Source organism: Cheilinus undulatus, linkage group 18, assembly GCF_018320785.1.
Source record: "Cheilinus undulatus linkage group 18, ASM1832078v1, whole genome shotgun sequence".
NCBI classification, from domain to species: Eukaryota; Metazoa; Chordata; class Actinopteri; order Labriformes; family Labridae; genus Cheilinus; species Cheilinus undulatus.
In genome coordinates this window covers 6,010,882-6,035,088 of record NC_054882.1, presented here as the reverse complement: position 1 = coordinate 6,035,088, position 24,207 = coordinate 6,010,882, and the positions used below count along the sequence as shown (strand labels likewise).

General features: G+C 38.5%; 1 protein-coding gene across 6 annotated transcripts in view; it reads right to left on the bottom strand.

Annotated features, from left to right (window-relative positions):
• LOC121526143 (dynactin subunit 1-like) overlaps positions 1–22,891 on the bottom strand; it is a 63,679-nt gene extending 40,788 nt beyond the window's left edge. For 3 of the 6 annotated variants that reach the window (XM_041812548.1, XM_041812549.1, XM_041812551.1), the window contains exons 1-2: positions 8,403–8,738; positions 939–1,190 (exon numbers count right to left, since the gene is read on the bottom strand). In XM_041812548.1, coding sequence (XP_041668482.1) covers positions 939–1,190; positions 8,403–8,435 — 285 coding nt within the window. In that variant the 5' untranslated portion in view covers positions 8,436–8,738. Of the gene's footprint in view, positions 1–938; positions 1,191–8,402; positions 8,739–22,786 lie in introns of those variants that run through there. The other 3 variants (XM_041812550.1, XM_041812553.1, XM_041812552.1) reach the window with 2 other exon arrangements.
• Positions 22,892–24,207: the final 1,316 nt, after the last annotated feature.

Genomic DNA, 24,207 nt, shown 5'->3' with positions numbered 1-24,207 from the left:
CAGCTGCACCACATGAGTCAGATCAGAAACGCTTCTCATCACGAATAACTCCTCTCCTTCTGGAAACTGACTGTTTAATGGGTGACTTCAGGGTTTCAGCAGATAGTCTCTAGATACTCAGTTGGGTGTTTGCACTTCTGCATTGGCTTCATGTTTTTCAACACTGGAGGTTGCAGCATACAAGAGCACATTGTGGAGAAATGCACATTGTTTAACAATAGCAACCAAAAGCTGCGGTTGGCAGAAAGCTTGTAAATACAAGAAGAAGAAGGCTGCTTTATAGTAAAACAAGAATACTGGATTCAGTTTACAATACTTTTATGAGAAAGGCAATAAAGGAAGCATTTCTGTTTGACTCCAGGGGAAAGGAAGTAGCTCTTAATGTAAAAGGAAAGGTTTGTTTACTAGAAAACTCCACAAAAGCTTTACTCTACTGTTGTTGTATGCAAAGAGCTTTACAGAGAAAAGGATATATCTTACATTTCAAATAGTTTAAACCCTTAATGGAAAAATTAACAGGAGGTGATTTTTATGTCTGGGAAATTCAAGCTGTGACAAAGAAATTGAGTCAAATTTTTCATTCCTTTTTCCTTCTTTTCTCTGCAGAATATGTTTGATTGTCTCCTTCAGGCCATTACATTTTAAATAATCTATGATCACAGTAAACCCCATGAGCACACTGCAGTATTTTTCTAGCAGGAAAAACAAAAAGCTGTTTTTGTTTTATCAGAAAACTACCAAACACACAGCCTGCAGCAGGAAAGTCTGATACCCAGAGGACAGAGAGAAACTTCAACCCCCACACAAACCCACTGAGTCAAATACAAGAAAAACAAAATCTCTGACATCTTACAAAACACAAACTAAACAGAACAAACCTCAGCTGTTTCTACCACAGCTTATCAGGTGATTCTGGAGCTCTATCTGTATTCATTTACCTGTGATTGTCTCACAAATATCCCACGATTCTCCTCACAGGTAAAGTAGCGTTTGCCCTGCACCGTGCCGTCGTTCTTGCCCTTGGCCTCGTCCAGGATGACCCCCACCCATTTTCCAGAGGCAAAGAGGGTGTTTCCAATGTAGGCCACCGTGCCGCGCTGTCCTTTCCCGATCACCTCCACCAGGGAGCCCACTTTGACGGGCCGCCCGCCCCCGTCTGAGCTCATCCTGCTGCTGCCGCTGCTGGTGGTCTGGACAGGGAAAAACAGGCGGTTATAACAGCGTTCACATTCAGAGGTATAGTTTCTAGAGACATACAGTCACTGACAGGGAATTTATCAGTGAGAGTGAGCCTCAAAGGTAACAGACAGCTGGAGTTAAAACTGCAGAGGTGAAGTTTGAAACACTGGTTTCTGCATCAGCCCTAACTTTTACAGTCAGTATATCTAAATTTAGCCGTCGTTATTTTAGAATCGGAGTGTCACAAGTTCCCAAACTTTAAGGAAGTTTAACAGCTGTAGCAGCTCTTTAGGCTGGCCTTTCCAAAGAGAACCTGGCTATAATATTTCACCCACAAATCCAGATAAACCAAGACTATTCCCAAGTTCTATGCCTTTTCCAATGAGTTTACATCTTGTAAAGCTGTAAGCTTGATATTTGGCATTAGCTGATTATTGGTATCGGTACTTTATTTTACTGATGGTCGATAAAATCGATTGATCAATAAATGAGCTACTTTGGCTCCACAGCAGGGTGTGTCTTCCCCTCTGGCTTTATATTCCCTCTCTAAAGTCACTCCAAACATCCTGCATACAACACAGTCTGATTGGCTGGATGTCACATGAGTATCAGCCAATCACCACTTAAGCCTGGGTGCCACTGACAGGGTAACAGAATCACTTCCTGTTTACCATTTCTCAACTGACAGAGCCAGGGCTAAAGATTTTTTTTTCTTCATTTTTTTTTTTTTGATTGTGCAGTTTTACCTTTGCTAGATTAAGTCCATTTTGTAAATCATAATAAATGCATCGTTTCAAATACCAGTGATTAGTTCCATTAATTACGAATAATTGGCAATGGAAAAACTAATATCTGTTGGCCTCAAATATTGGGGGGGGGGGGTATGATGATGGGGAAAAAAATGTTTGTTGAAAAAGTTTGCAAGACCTCACAAAAGTTTCTCTGTTTCAAAAAAAGAAAACCCTCATCATATTAAAAAAAAAAAAAGATATTCTTTAGGTGAAATGTCAAACATTTGCTATTACTGACTTTTAAAACTTAAGTTTACCTCCATTTCCTTGACATTTACGACATTACATTAATAAAAATAAAAATTAAAAATAATAATAATAATAATAACTTTATTTGGATAGCACCTTTACAAAACAGAGTTTTACAAAGTCCTTTGACAATAGGGATTAAATCTTTAATCTATTTTAAATATTTCCCCTCTCTCTGATGTTGTTTCATGTAACATCTGTTCTGCAGCTACAAAGATAGTGACATCCATCATGATGCACAAATTTTAAAACAGCTCTGCCTAAAGGTATAAATAAAGTAACCTGGACCTAAAAGCATCTCATAATGAAGGTTTAAGAGCACATTTGTGTTCCAGGGCTCTTTCAGAGGATCATTTCCCACAGAGATGTAGGAAAAGGTACAAAAACGTAGATTTAGAGTCTTTCTGACTCACTAAGCTGTTCAGATCACACAAAAGTAAAAAGCCCGTCTGGTCCTGCTCTCTAAATGTCAAAGCATGCTAAAACAGCACCGACGAATGCTTGTGATAATTCACTGTCAACAATAAACTGAGATGTCAAACAGCTGGCCTGATGTGGAGAGGAAACGTTGCACCTTGGTAACGTAAAGCTGCAATATTTCATAATCAAATAATCCTGCATAACCCAATTTACAGCCTGATGTCCTAGAACTGATGGTGACTCAGCAGACGAGCAGAGAGAGAGAGAGAAAGAGAGAGAGGGGTATTATTACTCTGAGAGAGAACACAGTGACTCTCCTTCAGCCCACAGTAAACATACACACCGTCTGTGTGCTTCTGTTTCACTTTAACAACACTGAAAACCTCAGCAGAACCAAAACAGACTCACAGAGGGATTTAAAGATGCTCTGGGAGAATTCATGTGTCTGACCCACTGGAGGACTCAAACTCTCAAAGCAGATCCTCTCTGAATCCATGCTCATTTATCAACTTAGACCAGAACCTCAAATAATCATAAAAGTGATCATAACTAACTTGATCAACTTTGTTTCAGTAAACGTAAGTGTTTTGTGGGCTGGCTTTAAAAATCCAGTGGAGTGGCCGCTGGTTAAGTTGGCATACTCTTAATTATCCCCCCACAGTTTTTAAGCAGCCCAAATACTGAAGACCCACCTTAAAATGTGTCTTAAGCATTTGCACATTGTCACTCAACTTATGCTGCTCTAGGCAGTAAGGATTATTATGTCATTAACATCCATCTACGTTTGTAATTTGTTGATCCCCAGTTAGTCAAGCAGCATGCATCGACTTTCCAGGGAGCACATGGCTAGAACCCCCATATGGACAGTCACATTTATTATTAAAAACAATGAAATTATTCCAAAGGAATTAATCCATGGTAGCATGAATCTGAATATGATGATGCAACAAGCTTTACGCTGTAAAGGAGGTGGCTGGGATGGAGGAGGTGAGGCTTTGCCAGCAGCAGCAGCAGCATGGTGCATCAGCATTGATGCAAGCAGGGATTAGAGAGAAGTGTGTCATATTTAAAAGGATTGCTGTGATGACACTTGAATGTTTGCATAATGAGCATAAAATCTCTGCTGCTGCTACAAAAAAAGAATATATCAAAATAGAAATATTCCAACTTTTGTGAATTGGAAATTGCAGCAGGCCATATTGCAATTTAATCTAATTTGCAATTAAATGCCCAGCCCTACTTCCAATGAACAATGGGAGGCCAGAAAGAGATCATATATTCATTATCTTTAACTAAGACTAGGAGTTAGGGTAACAATGATGTCAACAAGGAACAAGGGGGATTGTATCACCTGGTATAACGGTGTACCTCCAGGCATTAACAGTCAGCTTTATTGCACAATGAGGAGCCTTAAAGCGTAGTATAGGTTGGAATGTGCATCTATAAAGAGTGTTTTGTTTCAGGACTTGCTCCCATGTCAATATGGCCCCTGAAAAATCACTCCAAGAATTTTAATGATCAGAAATTCTGGGAATATTTTAAACGTAAGCTTAAAGATTAAGTGACGTCTTACGGGGAACACTGAACGCTTTACAAATCCCCCCACAGCTACAAGGAAACCCCTGGTCCGAATACGTCACTGTGTTTAGAGAAAACTGTTATCAGGCACAACATGAGGGGCAGAAAACTGTCCGCTCAGACAGCAGCTATTCCAGCATTAACACAGCTGTAGATGAACACTCCTGTTGAGATATTCAGTAGCTTTGAATTCCCCTGATTGCAAAAAATCTAATTAACCTAGCTTTTAAGTCATGGACATTTCTTTGCACTGAGTGCATCCGGGAGTCTTTTGTCTCTTTGCAGAGCATTTTCTCAAACACAGTCAAGCACTCAAATCTTTTATTCAAGTTTAAAAGCCTATTTAAAGCCCTTAAATCACTTCAGATTCATGCACAAGCAGAAACAAGCGGCTAAGCGTCTAAGCTCAGATGCACCTGTCAGCTATCTGCAATCAGACATCCCTTTCTGTTTATAATTCAAGCCTTGTGTAAAGCCATGAAACAGCTGCTTTTCTCCGGCTAACAGACTGTAAAGGAAGCCCTCGGCGTTGTTTGGTTACTGCTGCTCTGACCTGTTTGCCATGTGCTGCAGGCAAAAGGACCCGAGGAGGACGTGCTGAATTATTTAGTGCCACTCTACTCTTAAAACACTCACAAGCTCACGCAGACGACAATGCTAAAAGAAGATATCAACAGTGATACTGCCTCATTTGCTGCGCTGTTTCACATGGATAAATAGTAAAGCTGCAGATGCTATTGCTGCAGAAAGTAAGCTGCTGGAATTCCATCGAGCACCTTATCCGTCACCATTTTTAGCTGGGAAAGTACACAGTAGACGGATTATTCTTTATTTTTACAACGTCTTATTGACCTGGAAGAAAGAAAAGAACAGCTGGAAGGTCCTGAGCACTGATGTCATCTGTCCTGATGACGGGACGCTGCCTGACTCAGAGACGGATGACAAACAGGAAGTCCTTTGTGCCTCATGAATCCTGTGTTAGTAAAAAGCCTTATGAGCCTATCAGCTACCTGTAAATCATTAGCCCTGCAACGATGCATCTATTTAGAGACTGAAGTGAAAGTCACTGCCAAATATTATCAGGATTCAATGACACTTCTCGAGCAGAAATGTCTGGATCAAGCTTCTGAGATGAAAGATTTTGCTGTTTTTTTATGATGATTAAAATTTTCAGGTTTGGACACACATTGAATGACTTCATCCATAAACCATTTTGACGCCATTCCATGGTGGTGGCCATAATGAAAACTCTGTCTCAAACTAACTTTAGATCCACCTAGAAACAGACAAAGAAGTGGAGCTAAGGCGGGTCTTAAGTCTCCTGACAAACAGCAAGATTGTGCCGGCTTGCAGCCAAAAATGCATGGATAAATATCCTTATTTCAGCCAAAACAGATTAATTCAAACAGTTCACCTCCCATACAGTGTATGCCCATAAACAAATGAACTATTCCCACCAAAAGGCTTTGTGAGCCAGGCTGTAAAATTCAGAATTTTAACATGAGTGTGTATGTGGCCTCTAGCACTTCTGCAGCCAGCCTCTAGTGGACACTCAAAGAACTGCAGGTTTTGCTCTTCCACACTACCTTCATTTTTCATCAGCATTAGTTGGAGCTTGTTTGTTTACCTACTTGATCAAAAAACTCAGCTCTTCTAACACTGTTCCCCCAAAAGAAAATACAGTGAACCACCCAGGTATATTTACAGCGACCTGAGTACATCTGCCAACATCATCTTCTTCTTTATATCCATGTATAATTACCATCCAAGCATAGGAGAGTCATCTGCTTAAATGCGTCATTTGAGGAGAAATGCTTCATGTCAGAAAATATGCTTCTAGGGCGCAGATAGCCTAGCGGTTAGCCTGCGCCTCATGTATGCGAGCAGCCCAGGTTTAAGTCCAGCCTGTGGCTCCTTTCTCCCCTAGTTTCTCATCCCTGTTTCTGACTTGATTCACTGTCCTGTTCTCTAAAAACAAACATAAAAATAAAAGAATATATCTTTTAAAAAATCAGCTACTTACATAGTGCTTTTAATATTTTTAGCAGATATCATCCTGATATTCTGCGCTCAAGAAGGTTGGTGACAATCCTCTTTCTCACCAACAATCAGCATTCATATACTCCATGTACCTGCTGTGACTACAGAATACAGGTGAAACATTTAAAAAGGAGGGTGATGTTATTTAAGTGTCTTAATACATCGTACTGCTGATGAATATTGTCAAGAATGCAGAAATGCAAAAACAATAAACCTGTGAAACACAGCGATGTGGATAACCTGCTCTGCCACCTCTACTGCCCAATCATAGTGGCATTATATGGGAAAACTGCTGAAGTTGTAATTAAACTCAATCAGTCCTATATGGCGACTCTGAACAAATTCCAATGTAAGCCTGGTTCATGCTTTTGAGTCGGGTCTACGTCACAGACACAGCTAGACTTCTCTATAGAGACCAAGTCTATTGTGAGCCCTACATACTTGTGCGCTGGTTTGCAATACTCCACACAAATGCTACTGGGCAGTGCATTTTTACGTCCCTTCCTGGTCCATTGGCCAAACTTCCTGCTTGTTTGTGTAAAGGAAAGCATGGTACCTAAAACCAAGTATATGTGGGGTTAGAGCTAATAAATATTGAGCAGATTATACTGCAGCCATTGCAAGAAAAGAGAGGAGACATTGGTGGGGATGGGAAATATGGCTGCTCATTCTACCACTGAACAGGACATGGACGAGGAAATGCTCGTCTGATATTTTCAGATGCTTGCAAGTAGATTTGACAAGGTGAATTACCATTTATCTAAACTAGAGTGCACACTATATGTCTGTAGACATCACTCTGAGTATGGCAGTCACCAGCAGACCAATCACAGGGCTTATGGCCTGTGTTGTTTTGATGTGTAGTTACAGTTTTGGGGAGGTGCGTGCCGGCTATGTGCGTAGGCTTCTGCGTAGTGCTCAGGACTGCACACGCTTACGACATAGGTTACGGTTTAGAATGGACAAAGAAGAAGAAATCAGACTTAAGTGCTTTAGAAACAAGTGGACGAGTGGTTGGCTTAAGATAGAATGTTAAAAGAATCAAGAGACTTATGCAAATCAACAGAAATTCAATAATATTATAAAATACAGAGGCTGATGTCCTTGACACACTAGTCATGGGTTTGAATCCCAATGCTGGCACTGTTGGGTGCATGTGTCCCCCCCCCCCATTTCCTGTCTTTATTAAGCTATGTCAAATCAAGGCAAAAAAGATGGGTGCCAGTTTAGCTCAGTTTTTGAGAATATGCCCCATAAAAAGAAGAAAGGATTCTTGGTCAGTTTCCTGTCTCTCATCAGCTGTCCTATCAGAGTAAAAGAAAAAAGCCAGAAAAAAATCTAAAAACAGAAACTAATCTTGAATTAACCCTTCAATGCTTAATCTCCTTAAAGCTTGTCATAACTCTCTATACTTTGATTTTTTTTTATTTTGGATGTTTTAAAACTGATTAAATAAGATAACTGATAAAATCTCAGCTATTTAGTGATTGTAAGTGTCAAAAAAGGGGCCAAAGCTCAAAAAAGTAAAACTGTTTCATCAGACAGGTGCACTGATGAGAATGCACCTGTCTGATGAAACAGGTGCATTGATGAGAATGCATCAAAAATTGCAGGCAACCCCACATACATAGAGCAAACTGCACAAGCATGTTGAGGTATCAAAAAACAGCCGACATATCTGTGTAATTTAGTCACCATGCAGGAGTTCACCTGCTGTTTATGACACTGAGAAATTCCCCAATATTGAGTGTCTAGGCCTCCTGTTTTTGTCTCAAAGCAGGCATCTTTATTGCTAGATTTTTACCAGAATAAAAGTTCCAAAATCCTGTTGCAAAGACAACTGTAATGTATAATTGAGTTGAGTCATCTTCACAGAGGTCTGATCTTGAATATCAGCGCAGCAGCCAGCCTGAGGGGCATCCAAGGCGAACAAAGAGGCGACAATTCAGGCACAAGAAGGCAGCATAAAAATGGATTTCAGCTCCTTCTTTTCTGAGTAAAATCTACAAGCAGGAGATGACAGGGTGAAACTAATTGATCAGACGTAAGAGGAACAATAGCACGCAGACCAGGACTAACTTAAAACGCCACAGTCTGGCCAGTTCAAAGCACAACCTGGGATGTAAACACACAGCACGCACTCACCCGTGTGTACGTGTTCCTCCTGGTCTGGGACATGTTTCCTGGTTGACCAACAAGCCTCCTGTCTCCTCTGAAGGAGGGAGTTAAAGAGAAGAGCCAGACAGAAGAGGGGTCTGGTAGAGGAGTGAGGAGGTGGTGATGCTGCTGGAGCGTCTCCCTCTTCCTCTCTGTCTCTCTACAGAATCACACCATCCCTCGCTTCATCATCAAAGCCTCTCTTAAAAACTCCTCGGTCCTCTCCTCTGTGACGCTGCTCCCAAACTAGAGCCGCGGAGACAGATTGTAGCGTTGGGGAAAAGTTTCAGTGGAGCAGACGATGCCGATAAAGCCCCTCGGACTGAACGGGGCAGAGGGAAACAGAAGAGCGAAGGAGGAGAAGGTTCGCCGTGCTGTGAGTGCATCAGCTGAGCGGCTGCTGCAGAGCGAGTGTCTGCGCAGGAGGGAGGGAGGTCTAGGCCCAGGCTCACGGAGGTGCTGGGTCCTAAAGCCTGCAGATACACCTCTGAAAAGCTGTTCAAAATTAACCCAACAGTCATGACTCCCCTTCATGATGATTCACAAGATTGGAACAGAGAGAAATCTTTGAGGCACAAAATTAGAAGCAGTACCCAGACAAAGTACCAAACATATGCTTCCAAATTCAAAGGATTTTCTGCTTTTTTTCATGACTGAAAGTAAAATCTTTGAATTAGAGCTCTTTGTTTCAATGTTAGGACTAAAAATGTTCGTTGACTACCTTTTTTCCACAAGGAAAACCAGACTAAGACTAGATACAAATCGATTTCTGTTGATTAAAAACTCTGACAAAAACTCCATTTAGTTTAGGAGACTAACACAAGACTAAAATGAAAGTGCTGGACTGCTGGACGTTCAGAATCCATATTTCTTCATTTTGCATGAAAAGTTTATCAATATTTCCAGGTCAATTTCCAGATTTACTTTACGATTCTACTCCTCATCTTCAGCAGCATCCATAACCTCACCTCTCTTAACCTCTGACCTCTGAACATCAGCACCTGTATCCAGCTAACGGTCCCACCTGCTGCTTGACCACCAAAGATCTAGAGCAGTGATCATCAACTGGAGGCCCGGGGCCACATCAGGCCCCCCACATCCTCCTATCCGGCCCTAGAACATTATAAATTAAGGACATGTGCAGAGGAAAAACATGATTTTTTTTTTTTAAATAAACTCCATACAGCTATTAAAACAAGTCCAAAAACAGCTGAGATTGAAAAATTCTATCAGGAAGACTTTATGTTTCATCCATTTTTCAGAAATCCACCTGTCAGCCATTACAAGCAAATATGATCCATGTATAAATGTGTATTTATCGGTCCATTCTTTAAAAAAAACTGTCATTTTCAGGGGCAATTTTCCTTCTTGGGTTCCACTTATAACTATCTAGCATGTTAGCGTCAAACCCAGTGGCAGACAGCGTGGCAGTCACAGAAATTTTGAGCTTAAATATCTCAATCGCCCACTTGTGGCCGGCTGCGATATAGGAACTGATCTCACCGTTAGAGCCTGAAAATTACGCACATTTGAAAGAAAAGAAAATATTTAAGCAAAAATATTTTCAAAAATGTATTTAGTTTATTTGAAAGTTTGGCCCCCAAAGTGCCTGTATAGAAAAACAATGGCTCTCGTAAAAATATAGTTGATGACCCCTGATCTAGAGCCTTTAGCCGCTCTGCTCCTTCCTCTGGAACTCCCTTCCGCCTGAAATTTGTAACAATACTGTCTCAAAAACCCATCCTTTCAACTTGTACATTCAGTCAGACTGATTTCTTATTTCGGCTAATATACACGCTGTTTTTGTTTTTGTGCAATGTTGTCATTCACTGGTAATTTATATATTTTTGTTGTCTCATCTATAGATTTAATTTTAATTTTGCCTTGTTTGGCGACTTTAAGTGATTTAAAAGGCACCTATAAATAAAGTCTGTAAATGATCAATCACATTTACATCCAGAGTATGAACTGCTGCCCTCCAGAAAGAGGTTCACGGTTCCTGCTGTAGTCAAGCAGGGTTTAAAATTCTTTTATTCATGTGTCTATAAAGCTCTTAAATAGTAGCAATGAAGGCAGGAATGATATTGGGCTGGACTGTGATTTTTTTACTGGTACTCTGAGAACCTAATGGTATTTATATTCTATGTATTTTATAGGGATGTTCCAATACCATTTCTTCCTTCCCGATACTGAGTACTGATCTGACACTAGTGTGAACTGTCTGGACTGACTGCGCAGACTAGCAAATTATTTCAGACCTATATTTGACTCAACAAATACAATCATAATGTACAGCATCTCTGTACAACTCTAAAGTTGTTCTTCTGCTGATTATTGAGTTTTACCGCTAAATATTAAAATAATAATACAGGGAGCTGCATTACAGGCTCTCTCTCTATCTCCATGATGCTCTATTCAGGCAGATGACGTGATTACAGAACAGCCTGCTATTGGCTGACAAACCCTCACAAAGGGTAAACAACATGACAGTTAGCATTCATGTTAGCCGTAATAAATGATCAAAACTGGATTAAAAGAGAGGAGGCTGGAGGAAGAGGAAAGACAAGTAGAGGAAAGACAAGTGGCCTAAGAGGCGACGATTTATGGTTCCAAAGTTATTTAACTTTTGATAAACTGTGTCACTGTGTGAGACATTCCCTATATGTAAGGCATTTTAACAATCACATTCAGAGATAAACTGCATTCTTTACTGCTGCAGTGAGTCCTTTGTTTCTTCTTCGCTGCTCTAAAGCAGCAGCTCATGCATGCAGTGCTATCAAGCAGCAAAGAAGAATTGATTTTCGGTTTATAGTAGGGATGCACGATATTATCGGTTTGATATCGGTATCGGCAGATATTAGCTTAAAAAGGCAAATATCAGTATCGGCAGATATCAAAATTTCTGCTGATATTTACATCTGATATTTTTCCTGTGTATTTCAGCTTATATCGACTGTAAATTTTGTCCATATATACTGATATACTGAGTGTTTTTAAGGACTAAAATTTGTTTTCTTAGTCATCCTCAAACCTTAAAGTGTGTCCAAAGGACTGAAATTTCTTGTGTGAAGAGCATATTTAAATATCAGTATCGATATCGGTATCTGCTAAAATGACTCTGTAAATACTGGCATATCGGATATCGGCAAAAATCCAATATTGTGCATCCCTAGTTTATAGCACTAACATTTAGTATGGCCAAACAAAGCAAAATAATTTATAAAGTTAAACCAACAATATCAGATTGGTGCATAAACTCTATTAAAAATAGCCACCAAAATGAACACTGGTTTGTTTGACAAAAGAAGTGATTTGAGGATGCAGCTTTGGGCTCTGGAAAACTGTTAATATTACTGTTGCTGCTGTTCTTTTTAAAACTATCAAGCAGAACTTTGAAGAACTTTAAATCCTGATCAGTCAGTATCATGAACTTCTCGTGTTGGGTATTTAATCACGTTTCTAATTTCAATACTAGTTTTGGCTTCCAGTGATGATGGAAACGAGAAAATGGTGATTAAACACTAACTTTGCCACACGCTTTGTCCATAGGTTCTGTCATGTGGTGATTTTTCAATGATTACTCTGATTTTTTGGCCTTACACTTAACATTTTATAAGGGTTATTACAAGGGCTGTCAAAAGATTAAAATCTTTAATTTAATCTTGAGATTAATTGCGATTAATTGCATCCTTCTTCTTGCATTTTTTAAATTCCACTATTTTGCATTCAAAATGACTTTTGTTCATTTGGGATATTTCAATATTCCTCTCTATTCCTCAGAGGTTTTGGTCGATATTGACATGTCAGGGTCACAGCTCTGTATCTGTCAGCTGTACATCCATGATGTGACTCTGGTTCCACCACCTCCCAAAGGTGCTCTAACGGATTAGGATCAGGTGACCGCAGAGGCCGTCTGAGTACAGTGAACTCATTGTCATGCTTAAGAAACCAGTTTGAGATGGTCCGAGCTGTAGCCTGTCATATCCTGCTGGAAGTAGACATCAGACGACGGGTACATTGAGGTCATAGAGGAATGGACGTGGCAGCAGCAGTAATCAGGTAGGCTGAGGCATCTAAACAATGTTTAGTTGATACTAAGATCCTAAAGACAATGTTCCCCACAGCCCAACTGTTCATACACAGCAGGGTGACTCCATGCTTTTACTGATGTGTACATCCAATTCTGATACACCATCTAAATGTGGCAGCAGAAATGGAGACATTAATTTTCAGTCTTCTAATGTGAATGTTGGTGAGCCTGTAAAAACTGTGGCCTCATTCTTTTGTTCTCAGCTGACAGGACTGGCACCTGGTCTGCTCTTCTGCTGCTGTAGCCAGTCTGCTTCAATGTTCGGCTTGTTCTTCATTCAAAGATGCTATTCTGCATACCTCTGTTGTAACACGTGGTTATTTAAGTTGCCTATCAGCCTGAACCAGTCCGGCCATTCTTCTCTAACCTGTGCCATCAACACGGCATTTTGGCCCAGAGAACTGCTGCTCACTGGATATTTCTCTTCTTCTCACCATTCTCTGTAAACAACAGAGATGGTTGTGTGTTAAACCCCAGTAGATCAGCAGTTTGTAAAATACTCCATCTGCACAAAAAACAATGACACATTCAGAGTCTCTTAAAAGCTTTCTTCCTCATTCTGATGCTTGGTATGAACTTCAGAACATCATCTTGACCACGTCTACGTGTCTAAATGCATTGATTGCTGCCATGTGATTGGCTGATTAAATATAAGCGTTCATGAGCAGTTGATTGGGTGTACTTAATGAAGTGGCCTTGGGTATGTACAGCCTGTTTTAATAGCTTATCTCCAGTAGAAGTAAACCCAGTAACTGACACTGTCACCTCCAATTGTTCTGCTTGCCAGTGAAACACATTTTCATTTCCTACCACAAACTGTTACCAAAGCTATTAGTGAAGAAAGCTGCTCTCTGAAAAAGAGAACTAGTACCTTAGAGAGAGAGAAAAAGTCAAAGGGACTCCATTTTTACCTGACAAAAGGAAAATTATTCACAAAAATGTTGCTGGTTAAAACAAACACAGAAGAAATCCTAACAAAATCCAGCTCCTCATAAAAGCTAAGCTAATGCTAAAACTGTATATTTAAGTAAAACTATGCCAATCAAAAGTTTATACAGTATTTCTTTTTTACTTTCAATATATTATGGGGATACACAATTTATCAGCATAATATTTTGGCTGTAAATCTACAATCACAGCACTGAGTCTGTGTGGACAGCTCTCAATCACAATTGCACATCTGGACGCTGCAGTTTTTACTCCATTATTCCCTGCAAAACTCCTCAAGCTCTGTGAGGTTGCACAGGGATCAGGCATGAACACAACTTTTTAAGTTCAGCCACAAATTCTCTTCTGGACTGAGGTCTGGGCTTTGACTCAGCCACTCCAGAACATTCACCTTGTTCTCTTTCAACTGTTTGTGTGTAGCTTTCGCTGTATGCTTCATTTCATTGTCACTGTCTGAAAATATTCTCTCAAGCTGTAGTTCTCTTGCAGACTGAATAAGATTGTCCAGCAGAATTTTCCTGTATTTCATTTAAAAGCCTTCCAGGACTGTGTGCCAAGAGGCATCCCCACAGCATGATGCTGCCACCACTGTGCTTCACAGTGTGGATGGTGTGTCTGTGGTGATGTGCCGTGTTTGGCGTCTGGTCTGATGGCTAAAAACCACCATGTATGTCTCTTCAGGCCAAAGAACCTTCTTCAACTTGACCATGGAGTCTCCCACATGCCTTTTGGTTTGTGAGGATGGCCTGATCTAGACAGGTCTACACATGTGCCATAGTCTTTCCATTTCTTGATGATGGATTTAGGCCTTGTCCACACAGAGATGAAAACGATATATTTCCATTTCGTTTTGAAAAAGTTTTCCTTAAATGCAGGATCGTTTCAAGAAATATACGTGAACAGAACCACAGAACCACTGAAAACGACTGAAAACGCTGTAGTTTGTATGCCAAGCATCTCCATGGTGCTGTAACGCTGCCACGGAGATGCACCAAAAGAGAGAAGATCACAGAAAACTGCCACAAACTTTCTCCTGGTTGTCCTTCTGGTTGTTCTACGCAGTGGATTTAAGAACATCTGGTTTCTGCTGTTCTCGGTGGTGGTAAAGAAGCATCAGGTTTTGCTGTAAAAGCCATAATAAGCTCAGGACCTTCTGCAGCACAAACACAGCCCTGTAACCCGCCATTGTTGTTTTGATTTGACACGTGCATGCGGCATAGGTGGGCTACGCTATGTGTGACGTAATTGATTCAAGAAAGATGTGGTTGGCCGCCCACACGGAGATGAAGCGGACAGATTTGATTACTGGTTCACTGGTTTCAAAAAGTAGTGTTTACAGCCTCCCAAAGCGCCATTTCCATGTGGATGAAACGCTGATACGACAGAAAACTTTTGTGTATACTCCTGAATTCTTCTCCGTGTTGATGGGGCCTTAGCTGAACTCTGGGGGATGCTCAAGTGCCTTAGAATTCTTTTTGTATCCATCCCCTAACTCATACTTTTCAGTAACCTTTCCTCTGAGTTGCTTGGAGTGTTCTTTTGTCTTAATGGTGTAATGGTAGCTAGGAATACTGATTAACCAGTGGCTGGACCTTACAGACACAGGATTCTTTATACTGTGTCACTGCACTCAGGCAATACCCATTTCATTATTTGTGAGGCTACTAGCACCAGTTGGCTGAAATCTGTTTTCACTTTGACATTTAAGAGTTTTTAATTATAATTTTTTTTTGTTGTCAAAAAAGCTAATTATATTGCCCATGACTGATTTATAAAATCAATGAAAGGGTAAAACATCTAACAGGGAGGATACTTTTAATAGGTACTGTATATACAGAGGCTCATGAGATAAATGCCTGTGCACATCTCAGATGGCATGAATCACAAGAAGTGAGGATATAGTAAATACGTGGGCTGCAGGCGGCCTGGTTTATTTCTCCAACATACAAATATAGCCAAACACTGTGAGTTCTTAACGCTTAAAGTCTGATCCATCCTGTATTTCCACCGTGCATGATCATTGCTCTACATCAGGGGTGTCAAACTCAATCACAGAAGGGACCGGATTCTGAATTAAGGTCTAATCTGAGGGCCTAACAGGGTTCACATTTAACCAAACTGTTAACCTCATTTTCACCAGTAATAAATTATGGGGGAAAAAACTAGCACTGATGATAAATGATATCGAGATTTAAAAAGTCAAACTGATTAGTTAAAAGGCTCAAAATCTGAGATAAAAAGTCAAACTTATTAGTTCAAAAGGTCAAAACACAAAATGAGATGTTAAAATGATGCTTTTAAAAGGCAAATATACAAAACAGAAAGTCACAGTCATGTTTTAAGGCAAAAAAAGACTTAAAATTTAAAATGTGAGATAAAGGTTGAAATAATAAGTTCAAAAGGTCACACGATTAGATAAAAAGTCAAAATTATACATTGAAAGGTCAGAATATGAGATAAAAAGTGAAAATAATAAATTGAAAATGGTCAAAATACAAGATTAAAAAGTCAAAATAATAAATGTAAAAGGTTAAAATATGAAATAAAAGTCTAAATAATAGATTGAAGTCATAATTGTGCAATGCAAAATTGAGAATATGAATTGAAAACACAAATTAATTTCTTTTCCCACGTGTCTTTTTCTTATTATTTTTATTCTTTATTTTTTTCCACATTTTTATGACTTGAGGATATTTGATATCATCATGGCTAAGTTTAGATTTTAATACTGGAGGAAATCTGCAGACCTCATATTTTAGGGCCAGTTATAATAAGAAAAGGATATGATCTTGTGGGCCGGGTGTAATGCTGCTTTCGATTGGACTCGGAACTCTGAAAGATCCGGGTGGGAAATTCCGACTTACGAGGTAAATGCATTTCATCGCTAAGCTTGGAATAAGCTTGGAAAACATGGCCGGCCGCAGTAAGCTGATGTTTGTTCGGATGTTTTTCGAGGATCAAAAATTCCTGCTGGGGAAATACATTAGCTACTTGAGGGAGAGAGAGAAAGAGAAACGTCATAAGCTGTAAGTATGACTTGAACGCACCAGCGAGGGGAATCCTGCATGCATCGTTGAACTTATACGGGCATCAAAGCGAGCTGTGCAGAGGCCTGTACTGTAGTGACACAAATGCTAAATTAGACGACACATAAAAGTAAAAGTTGAGGAGAAAGTGACTGTTTACCTCTCACAGTGTGCAACGCCATTTTGCTATCACATCATTCCGACCGACTCGGGCTGCTTGGATCCTACCCGAAATCCCGAGTTGGAGTCCCGAGCTCAAGGGCTATTTCTCTATGTCTCTGTCAGCATTAATGAGAAATACCAACACTATCACAGTAGGTCAACTCTGGTCTCTTTGCCTCTATGACTACATTCACTTTGATTTACACTAACCTCTTCTTCATGGTTCTCTTTATTAACTGTGCCATCAGGTTCATATTATAAAAGATAACCAACCATGTAGGGAAAGAGTATGGGCTGTAGGATGATGGTATGGTGGCCTGCGAGGGAGTGTTTTTATTTCAGATGTTCTCAGAACACAGACATGTATGATTTTATTCAGCATACAAGAGATTCAAATGCAAATGTAATAAGATGAAGATGTCAGGTTCCTTTTAACAGCAGCAAAGATGTCTCCTTAAATCCTGCACTGCAGTAGCTGTGACACTGCTGTTAAATTTAACTTCTTCTGTGTGCTAAAAGCTTGAAGTCTGGGAGGAAAAACAATCCACCCGGCCTCGAAATTAAAAACAAAAGCACCGGCAGTAAGCATTTTTCACCCAGAGAGGGGGGCTGAACCAGTTCAATTCAATCTGTTTCATTGTGTTTGAACACAAAAGGCCCAGGTGATGCTCCACAACGCAGCACACACTGTAAGCAGGAGCCAGCAGAATGCATTAGCGCTCCGCCTGATGCTGTGGCCCATCACAGAGCGAGGATTAACTCTCTTTTATCAGCTTTTATCAGCTAACTGCACGGCTGGGCCTTTTTTTTTTTTAACTCTCGGTCCTCTCTATTTCTGTGTTGTCATCTTTTTGCAAACACTGCAGGGTTTCTGTGGAAAAGCTTTCAGATAAGAGGATGACGAGAGAGGCTGGAAGAGCATGCATTCAGCCTCAGAAAGAGAGACGGCCTTCAGGAGGGGAAATACAGATTTCTCTCTACCAAATAATTCATCAGTCATGAAGCTTCAGAAAACAAACATGAACCAGGACACCAAATCAGCATCTGTAGGTTCAGGCAATTCAAAAACCGCAGCAAAAGCTACAAAACAGCTGAACGCTGAGCTCATTTGGGAGTCAAACACAGTTGAGGATGTTTAGGGACACAAACTAACCCTCTGCAGTCTCTGTGCACCCAAATGATAAAAGCAGAACCACAAGAGGGGGTGCTGTGGGAGGAAAGGGAGAGACGAGGGGGGGCTTATCTCTCACCGAACCAGCAGACAGCCGGAAAATGATCAAAGAGCTGCCTCTTTACAGCAAATGGGAACAATGGGAAGAGAAAGAGGCGTCACCAGCAGCTGAACCAGACGCTGTCTGCTGCTGTTGGAGCACAGGAAGGCTGCAGGACCAGAGGTGACACACGGAGCTGCACGACCACGCCGACTACACCAGAGACGTTTGTGGGTTCAGGGGGAGTCAGCATCAGTAGACGAGGTAAAGATGAGCATGAACTTACTCTGGAAGCATACCGTTATTAGGATTTAACAGTAATGCATGTGTGAAGTTCAGAAATAGCTGAGTCAAGGGCAGAAAGTGCTGTGTCAGGAGTCATCAAGGTAGAGAAATACGTCACAGACAGCAGAGAGATTCATTTAACAACACCTTTCAACATGTATTAATCTGGTCTGCTTCCCTTAGAATCAAATAAATGTATCAATATATTATTTGATTTCATTTAGAAAAAAAAAACCTGATATAAGCTGAGATATGAAGTAGTAATGTTTTCTAAATGTGACTTAAAGTCAAAAGATTACACTTTTAAACACTGTTAATTACAACATATTTACATTTTTACACATGTAAAGATTGAAATTATAAATTTGTTAATTATAACATATTTACATTTTTACATATTTAAAGGTTTAGATTATAAATGTGTTAATTATAACATATTTACGTTTTTACATATTTAAAGGTTTAGATTATAAATTTGTTAATTATAACATATTTACATTTTTACATATTTAAAGGTTTAGATTATAAATGTGTTAATTATAACATATTTACGTTTTTACATATTTAAAGGTTTAGATTATAAATTTGTTAATTATAACATATTTAAATTTTTACATATTTAAAGGTTTAGATTATAAATGTGTTAATTATAACATATTTACATTTTTACATATTTAAAGGTTTAAATTATTAATTTGTTAATTATAACATATTTACATTTTTACATATCTAAAGGTTTAATTTATAAATTTGTTAATTATAACATATCAACGTTTTTACATATTTAAAGGTTTAATTTATAAATTTGTTAATTATAACATTTTTACATTTTTACATATTTAAAGGTTTGAATTATAAATGAATTCTGATATAAATTTGTTTCAATTTAATTTACATAAATCAATGACAGGCCAATGTAATTTAAATCTAAACAATTAATTAAAACACCACGGATGATCACTGAAGCTCTAAAAAATGTGCATAACTTTTAATATGATTAATTTTGATCTCAAAAATGTAATTTAGTCTTATAAATGCTGTCAAACAATTACTTTTACGAAAAAAAAGCAATTAACCTAAGACTTCCTGTGATCAGTTTTTAAATTCCACTATTTGAACTGCTTTTGTTTCATTTTTGAAATTTTTTTATCATCTTAAAGTAAAGGTTATTCATTTCCTGCCTGGATACCGACTAGGGCTGAAAGATTTTGGAAAATAATCTAATTGTTATTTATTTATTTATTTTTGCCCAATATCGCAATTGCAATTTAATATGTGATTATTATATAATTATAATTATTTAAAAATATGTAATTCTACTAATTTTGAATCGTATTTCAAATTGGATATGCATCGTGCGTTGAAGGGTTTTTGTCATTTTTATATTTGATAAGAAAAAAGTACAAAAATGAACAAGATGGGATTTTCCTGTAGACTGTTCTGAAAAAAGGCACCTGAATAATTGCATATTATGTCATGCATAACATCTCTGCTGCAAAAAAAAAAAAAAAAAAAAAAAAAAGAAACTGGTATTTTGACTCAAATTTCAGGTCAAAGAAATATTGCACCTTCTGCGATTTAAAAATTGCAGCAGGCCATAATGCTCTTTATTCTAATTTTCGATTAATTGCCCAGCCCTAATACAGACCTGCCTTTCTTTTGAAGGAAAATAAGGAACTTCAGGTAGATCAAAGATCATGGTTGAGTCTGAAATTACACACCCATTCCCTGTTCCCTGTAGAGTGATCTGTGCAATAATCAGCAAAATAAAAACTTCTATTTTAGTTTCTATTCCAACCATGGACAACGTGCAGCAACAGCACTAAAGGTATCCATTATAACAGCTTGGGGTCCAAAACAACAGCAGAATTTCAATGAAAATTAAAACTATCCTCTGTGTATTTTCACAGAAAAATCTAAATAACAAATACTAGTTCATATTTTGATGCTGTATCTCATGTATTGTTGCACACAGACAATGGTTTCATGTCTGTAATCATCATAAGGAAAAAAAATACTCCATCATAAATCCTTTGCCGTAGACTTTGGGACAAAAATGCAGCAAAAATAAACTTTTTCATTGTTTGTCTTATATATTTACACTGATCGTTCTCCTCTTGTCCATCTGTCATGTACGAGAGCAGCCAAACATCACTTTCTGCTTGTTTTACTTTTGCATGATGATAATTATTGCTGGGCTAGTGAAGCCTACAATTAATGCATTAATGCCAACAGCCCTAACTGAGGTCAAATACAGGCACAGACACTAAAAGGTTATAAGACTGGGATCATTTTTTTAACTTCATGATTTGATTTAATTTATAGGGGCCATATATCTCTTCATATAGCATCTGTGACATGCTTTGGTAAAAATATGACATGGATCAAGTATTAAAGGAGGTTTGTGACCCTGTGTAAACCAACTTTTAACAGCTTTTCTCAGAAAGCTCAGTTTCAGTGGGTCGCTCTTAAGGCTGAACGATTCGTAAAAAAAATCCAATTGCCCCCCCCCCCCCCCCCCCCCAATATTACAATTGCGATTTAATATGCAATTTTTTGGTTCCTCATCTTATATATTTTTTCAATAAATTACAAGCAACACATTTCTATATTATAACCTACACAATATACCATAGAATATAGTAGGAAAAAAACAATTTAAAACAAATACCTAATTGCGATTTTTTTGGCTCATGTTGCAATTTTGATATCAATTGCTATATTGAAGGGATGATTATTTTTATTTCATCTCATTTTAAATAAGTAAAACAGGTATTTTCATTCTGAAAAACCTGAATGTTTGCATGATGTGCATAAAATATACGCAGCAAAAAAGTACTAAACTGGTACTTTGACACATTTTAAGTTTAAGAAATAAAGCAACTTTTGCGATTTGTAAATTGCAGCAGGCCATATTGCGCTTTTAATCTCATTTGCGATTACTGCCCAGCCCTAAACTGAGTTACAGTGGGCACGAATTGAGAACTGACTGTCAGATTTAGTATTTCTAGACACAACAGACCACAAACACAGGACTGAGACAGTTAGTTTCCCATGCTGTGGGTCAGTAGATACTCTTGATACCCAAATACATGTGCAAAAATACTAAATAAGTGGGCGTTTCATGACATGCTCACTTTAACCTTCACCTTGAATCAAAATAGGAGCAGGTATGCTAATATTAACAAGGGATCCGCCAATATTATCAATATCTGTAGATATTAGCTTATAAAGTGAATTATTGGTATTGGCAGATATGAACATTTCTGCCAATATTATAATTTCTCTTGAGAAATCTGCCTATAGTAGCTGTAAATATCAGCCGTATGAACAAATAAGTTAGAGGAGTTTTAGGCTGGACCAACAAAGCTACATCAGCTGAGGTCTTTTTCTTTGTTTATCATCAATTCTAAAATTTTAGGTCTGAACTACATTTAAATATTGGTTATGGGTATCTGCTACAATTAATTTATAAATATCAGTCAATCGAATACTGCATCCCTACTAAATACACCTACTCGTACTCATAAAACATTATTCAATGTTATTTGGCAGCATAATGTTAGTCTCAGAATTAGAGCGGGGAGGAGAAGCTGGAGCCATGTCTGCAGTGTGGTGATATTTGATCGTAAATGAGGATGACTAAACTAGAGCAGAGTGTAAATAATGCACTAGCAGAGGTGGGAAAATCTGGTGGACAGTAATGCTATAAATGATCATAACTGAGAACGATGCTGCTTAAGGCAGTGCTTACACATTAGCTTATTAAGACAGGCCTGTCAGTCCACTAGATGCATGTTAATGATATTCAGTCTGGATAAGTAGGTCAACCATAGAAAACAGCAGCAGATCCTCTCCATTACATTTCACTCTACTGTGTCTCAAATTAGCATCAAAGTGACCAATTTCACAGCAGTTTTATGAAAAAATCTGCTCATACACCTTTTTAGACACAAATACAAAAGCTAAATCTGTAATTTGGTGCCATCTAGTGAGTCCAAAACCTCACAGACAGCTGATCCAAAGACATCTCACTGCCTCTCAGACCAGAATCGTGTTATATCAGCATTTATATAACATAAAGGGCTGCTATTTATCAATGAAGGTGAAACCAGATTACTGCTGTTTGTTGTGTCTGGTTCGTTGTAAATCACAGCACTGGGTGTGGCTGCAGCCTGACATGACATTTTCTCCCGATAGATTAACCAAATAGGATGAAATAATTAGTGAAAGGCGATCGGGGTTTGAGATTAATTAATTTAAACGAGAATAATTCGGCTAGTCAATACATTAGAGGTGAGTATTCAGACATGCATCGCCTTATTTATCAATAAAAACGCTCTTTAAATATGTCAAACGAGCTCGATTTCGTTATGTGTTGTTTTACGTATAAATATCTCATTCTTACGGCTGTAAATGATTCTAAAATAATCACATTTCTGGCCGATTTTCTGCTGTCAACTGTCAGTTGGGCACTCCCTGACCAGCTGTTAGCATTAGCAGCCGTTAGCTTTGGTTGCTTTCCTTAGTTAAAGCTATGTTTACGTTGAAATTCCTAAAATACACACATATATATTCACATTAAGTTATATTTATGTATTTTGGGTGTGTGTCGTGTTGTCTATACGCCACAATAATGGTTAATCTTACCTGTCTTGTGTCCTGAAATCCGGCTAACCGCTCAGCTTCGTCTCTGACAGGCTACATCCATCCATGGAGGTCTGACCGGACACATCCGCTCTGAGGTGTCCGAGCTGCTGCCTGACTCGGCCCGCCTCACAGCAACCGAGACCCCCGGTGATATCTTTTAGACTGTTTTTGGTTTCTAAGATGGGAAATGTTTGACTGTTGTCGTTATTAAGTTAATAAAATCTTAAACTGTTTGAGGAAAAAAAACACACCGTCTTGTCAATGTTGTATGGAGGGGAAATTAGTTTGTAAAGGGCAATTAATTTGGGAAAAAATGTCTTTTCTCGAAAAAAAACATGTTTTTATCATCATTTTGGTCACCCAGTCAGGTACAAATATGGATAAATATATGAAATATATCCTGTTTTCAAACTTTATAACATTAGTTTAAAGTATAGAAGGAAAAAAATATTGTTCAAATTTACCCCCTGAAATTGTGTTAATTTTTTTAAGTGTCCTCATAAACAATAGCTTAAAACACAAGAAAACAAAAACACAATAAGCAAGAATACAAAAACAACTCTGGATTTGTAAAGGTTATTATCAGGGTCACTCATGTGTCCACCATGGCTTTTTTGTATGTAGGTTTCGGCCTTTTTGTTCCTATTTTGTATGATTTCTTATGCGCTTTATAACTTATTTTCAAGTTTGAGAGTTTGCAATACTTCATATTTGCATCTTACTTGCTAAACACATATATCCATGTGAAAGCTGCCATAAAAAAATCCTAATTTGAACCCAAATGTGATGTGAAACAGATATTTTCTAGATATACAGTATTGCAGATGGATGGATGGGTGGAATATTGCCAAGAAGTGACAGTTTACACATTTATACACCACACCTCCAATATCTTATATTATTCTTATTTCAGTTTATATATGTGTCTACCTACTTGCTATGTTTGTCTGTGTTGCTTTTACTCCCTAATTTTCTCTATAAAGATCAGTTAAAGATTAGCTCTTGTAACTAGACAACAATCTGATTAGCAGATTGCAGCTTGTTGTGAGCATGATCCAGAAACACAAGCAGACACCAGAGGCTAAACCACAGCGTAACACTTGCAAATATCTGATTTAGTTCCCAGCAGGATCTCCGCCTTGTGGCCACAGCCTTTTCCCTTTCTCTTAATAGGCTGAATAGACTTGTTCTTCCTGTTTGAACAGGTGTGGGACTCTTTTATGCCACTGGCTGTGTAACAGTGGTTAGGAGAAAAAAAAAAGACTGCTTCTCAAAGAAATCCTTGACTATTTTGCAAGAAGAAATTTTAACAAAGGTCATCTAGATCAGATCAGTGGTTCTCAGATTGTGTGGTAAGGCACAGGCAGGACTTAGTGTGCCTCAGAAATGTATAAAACTGAGTGATTACTACAACAACTAAG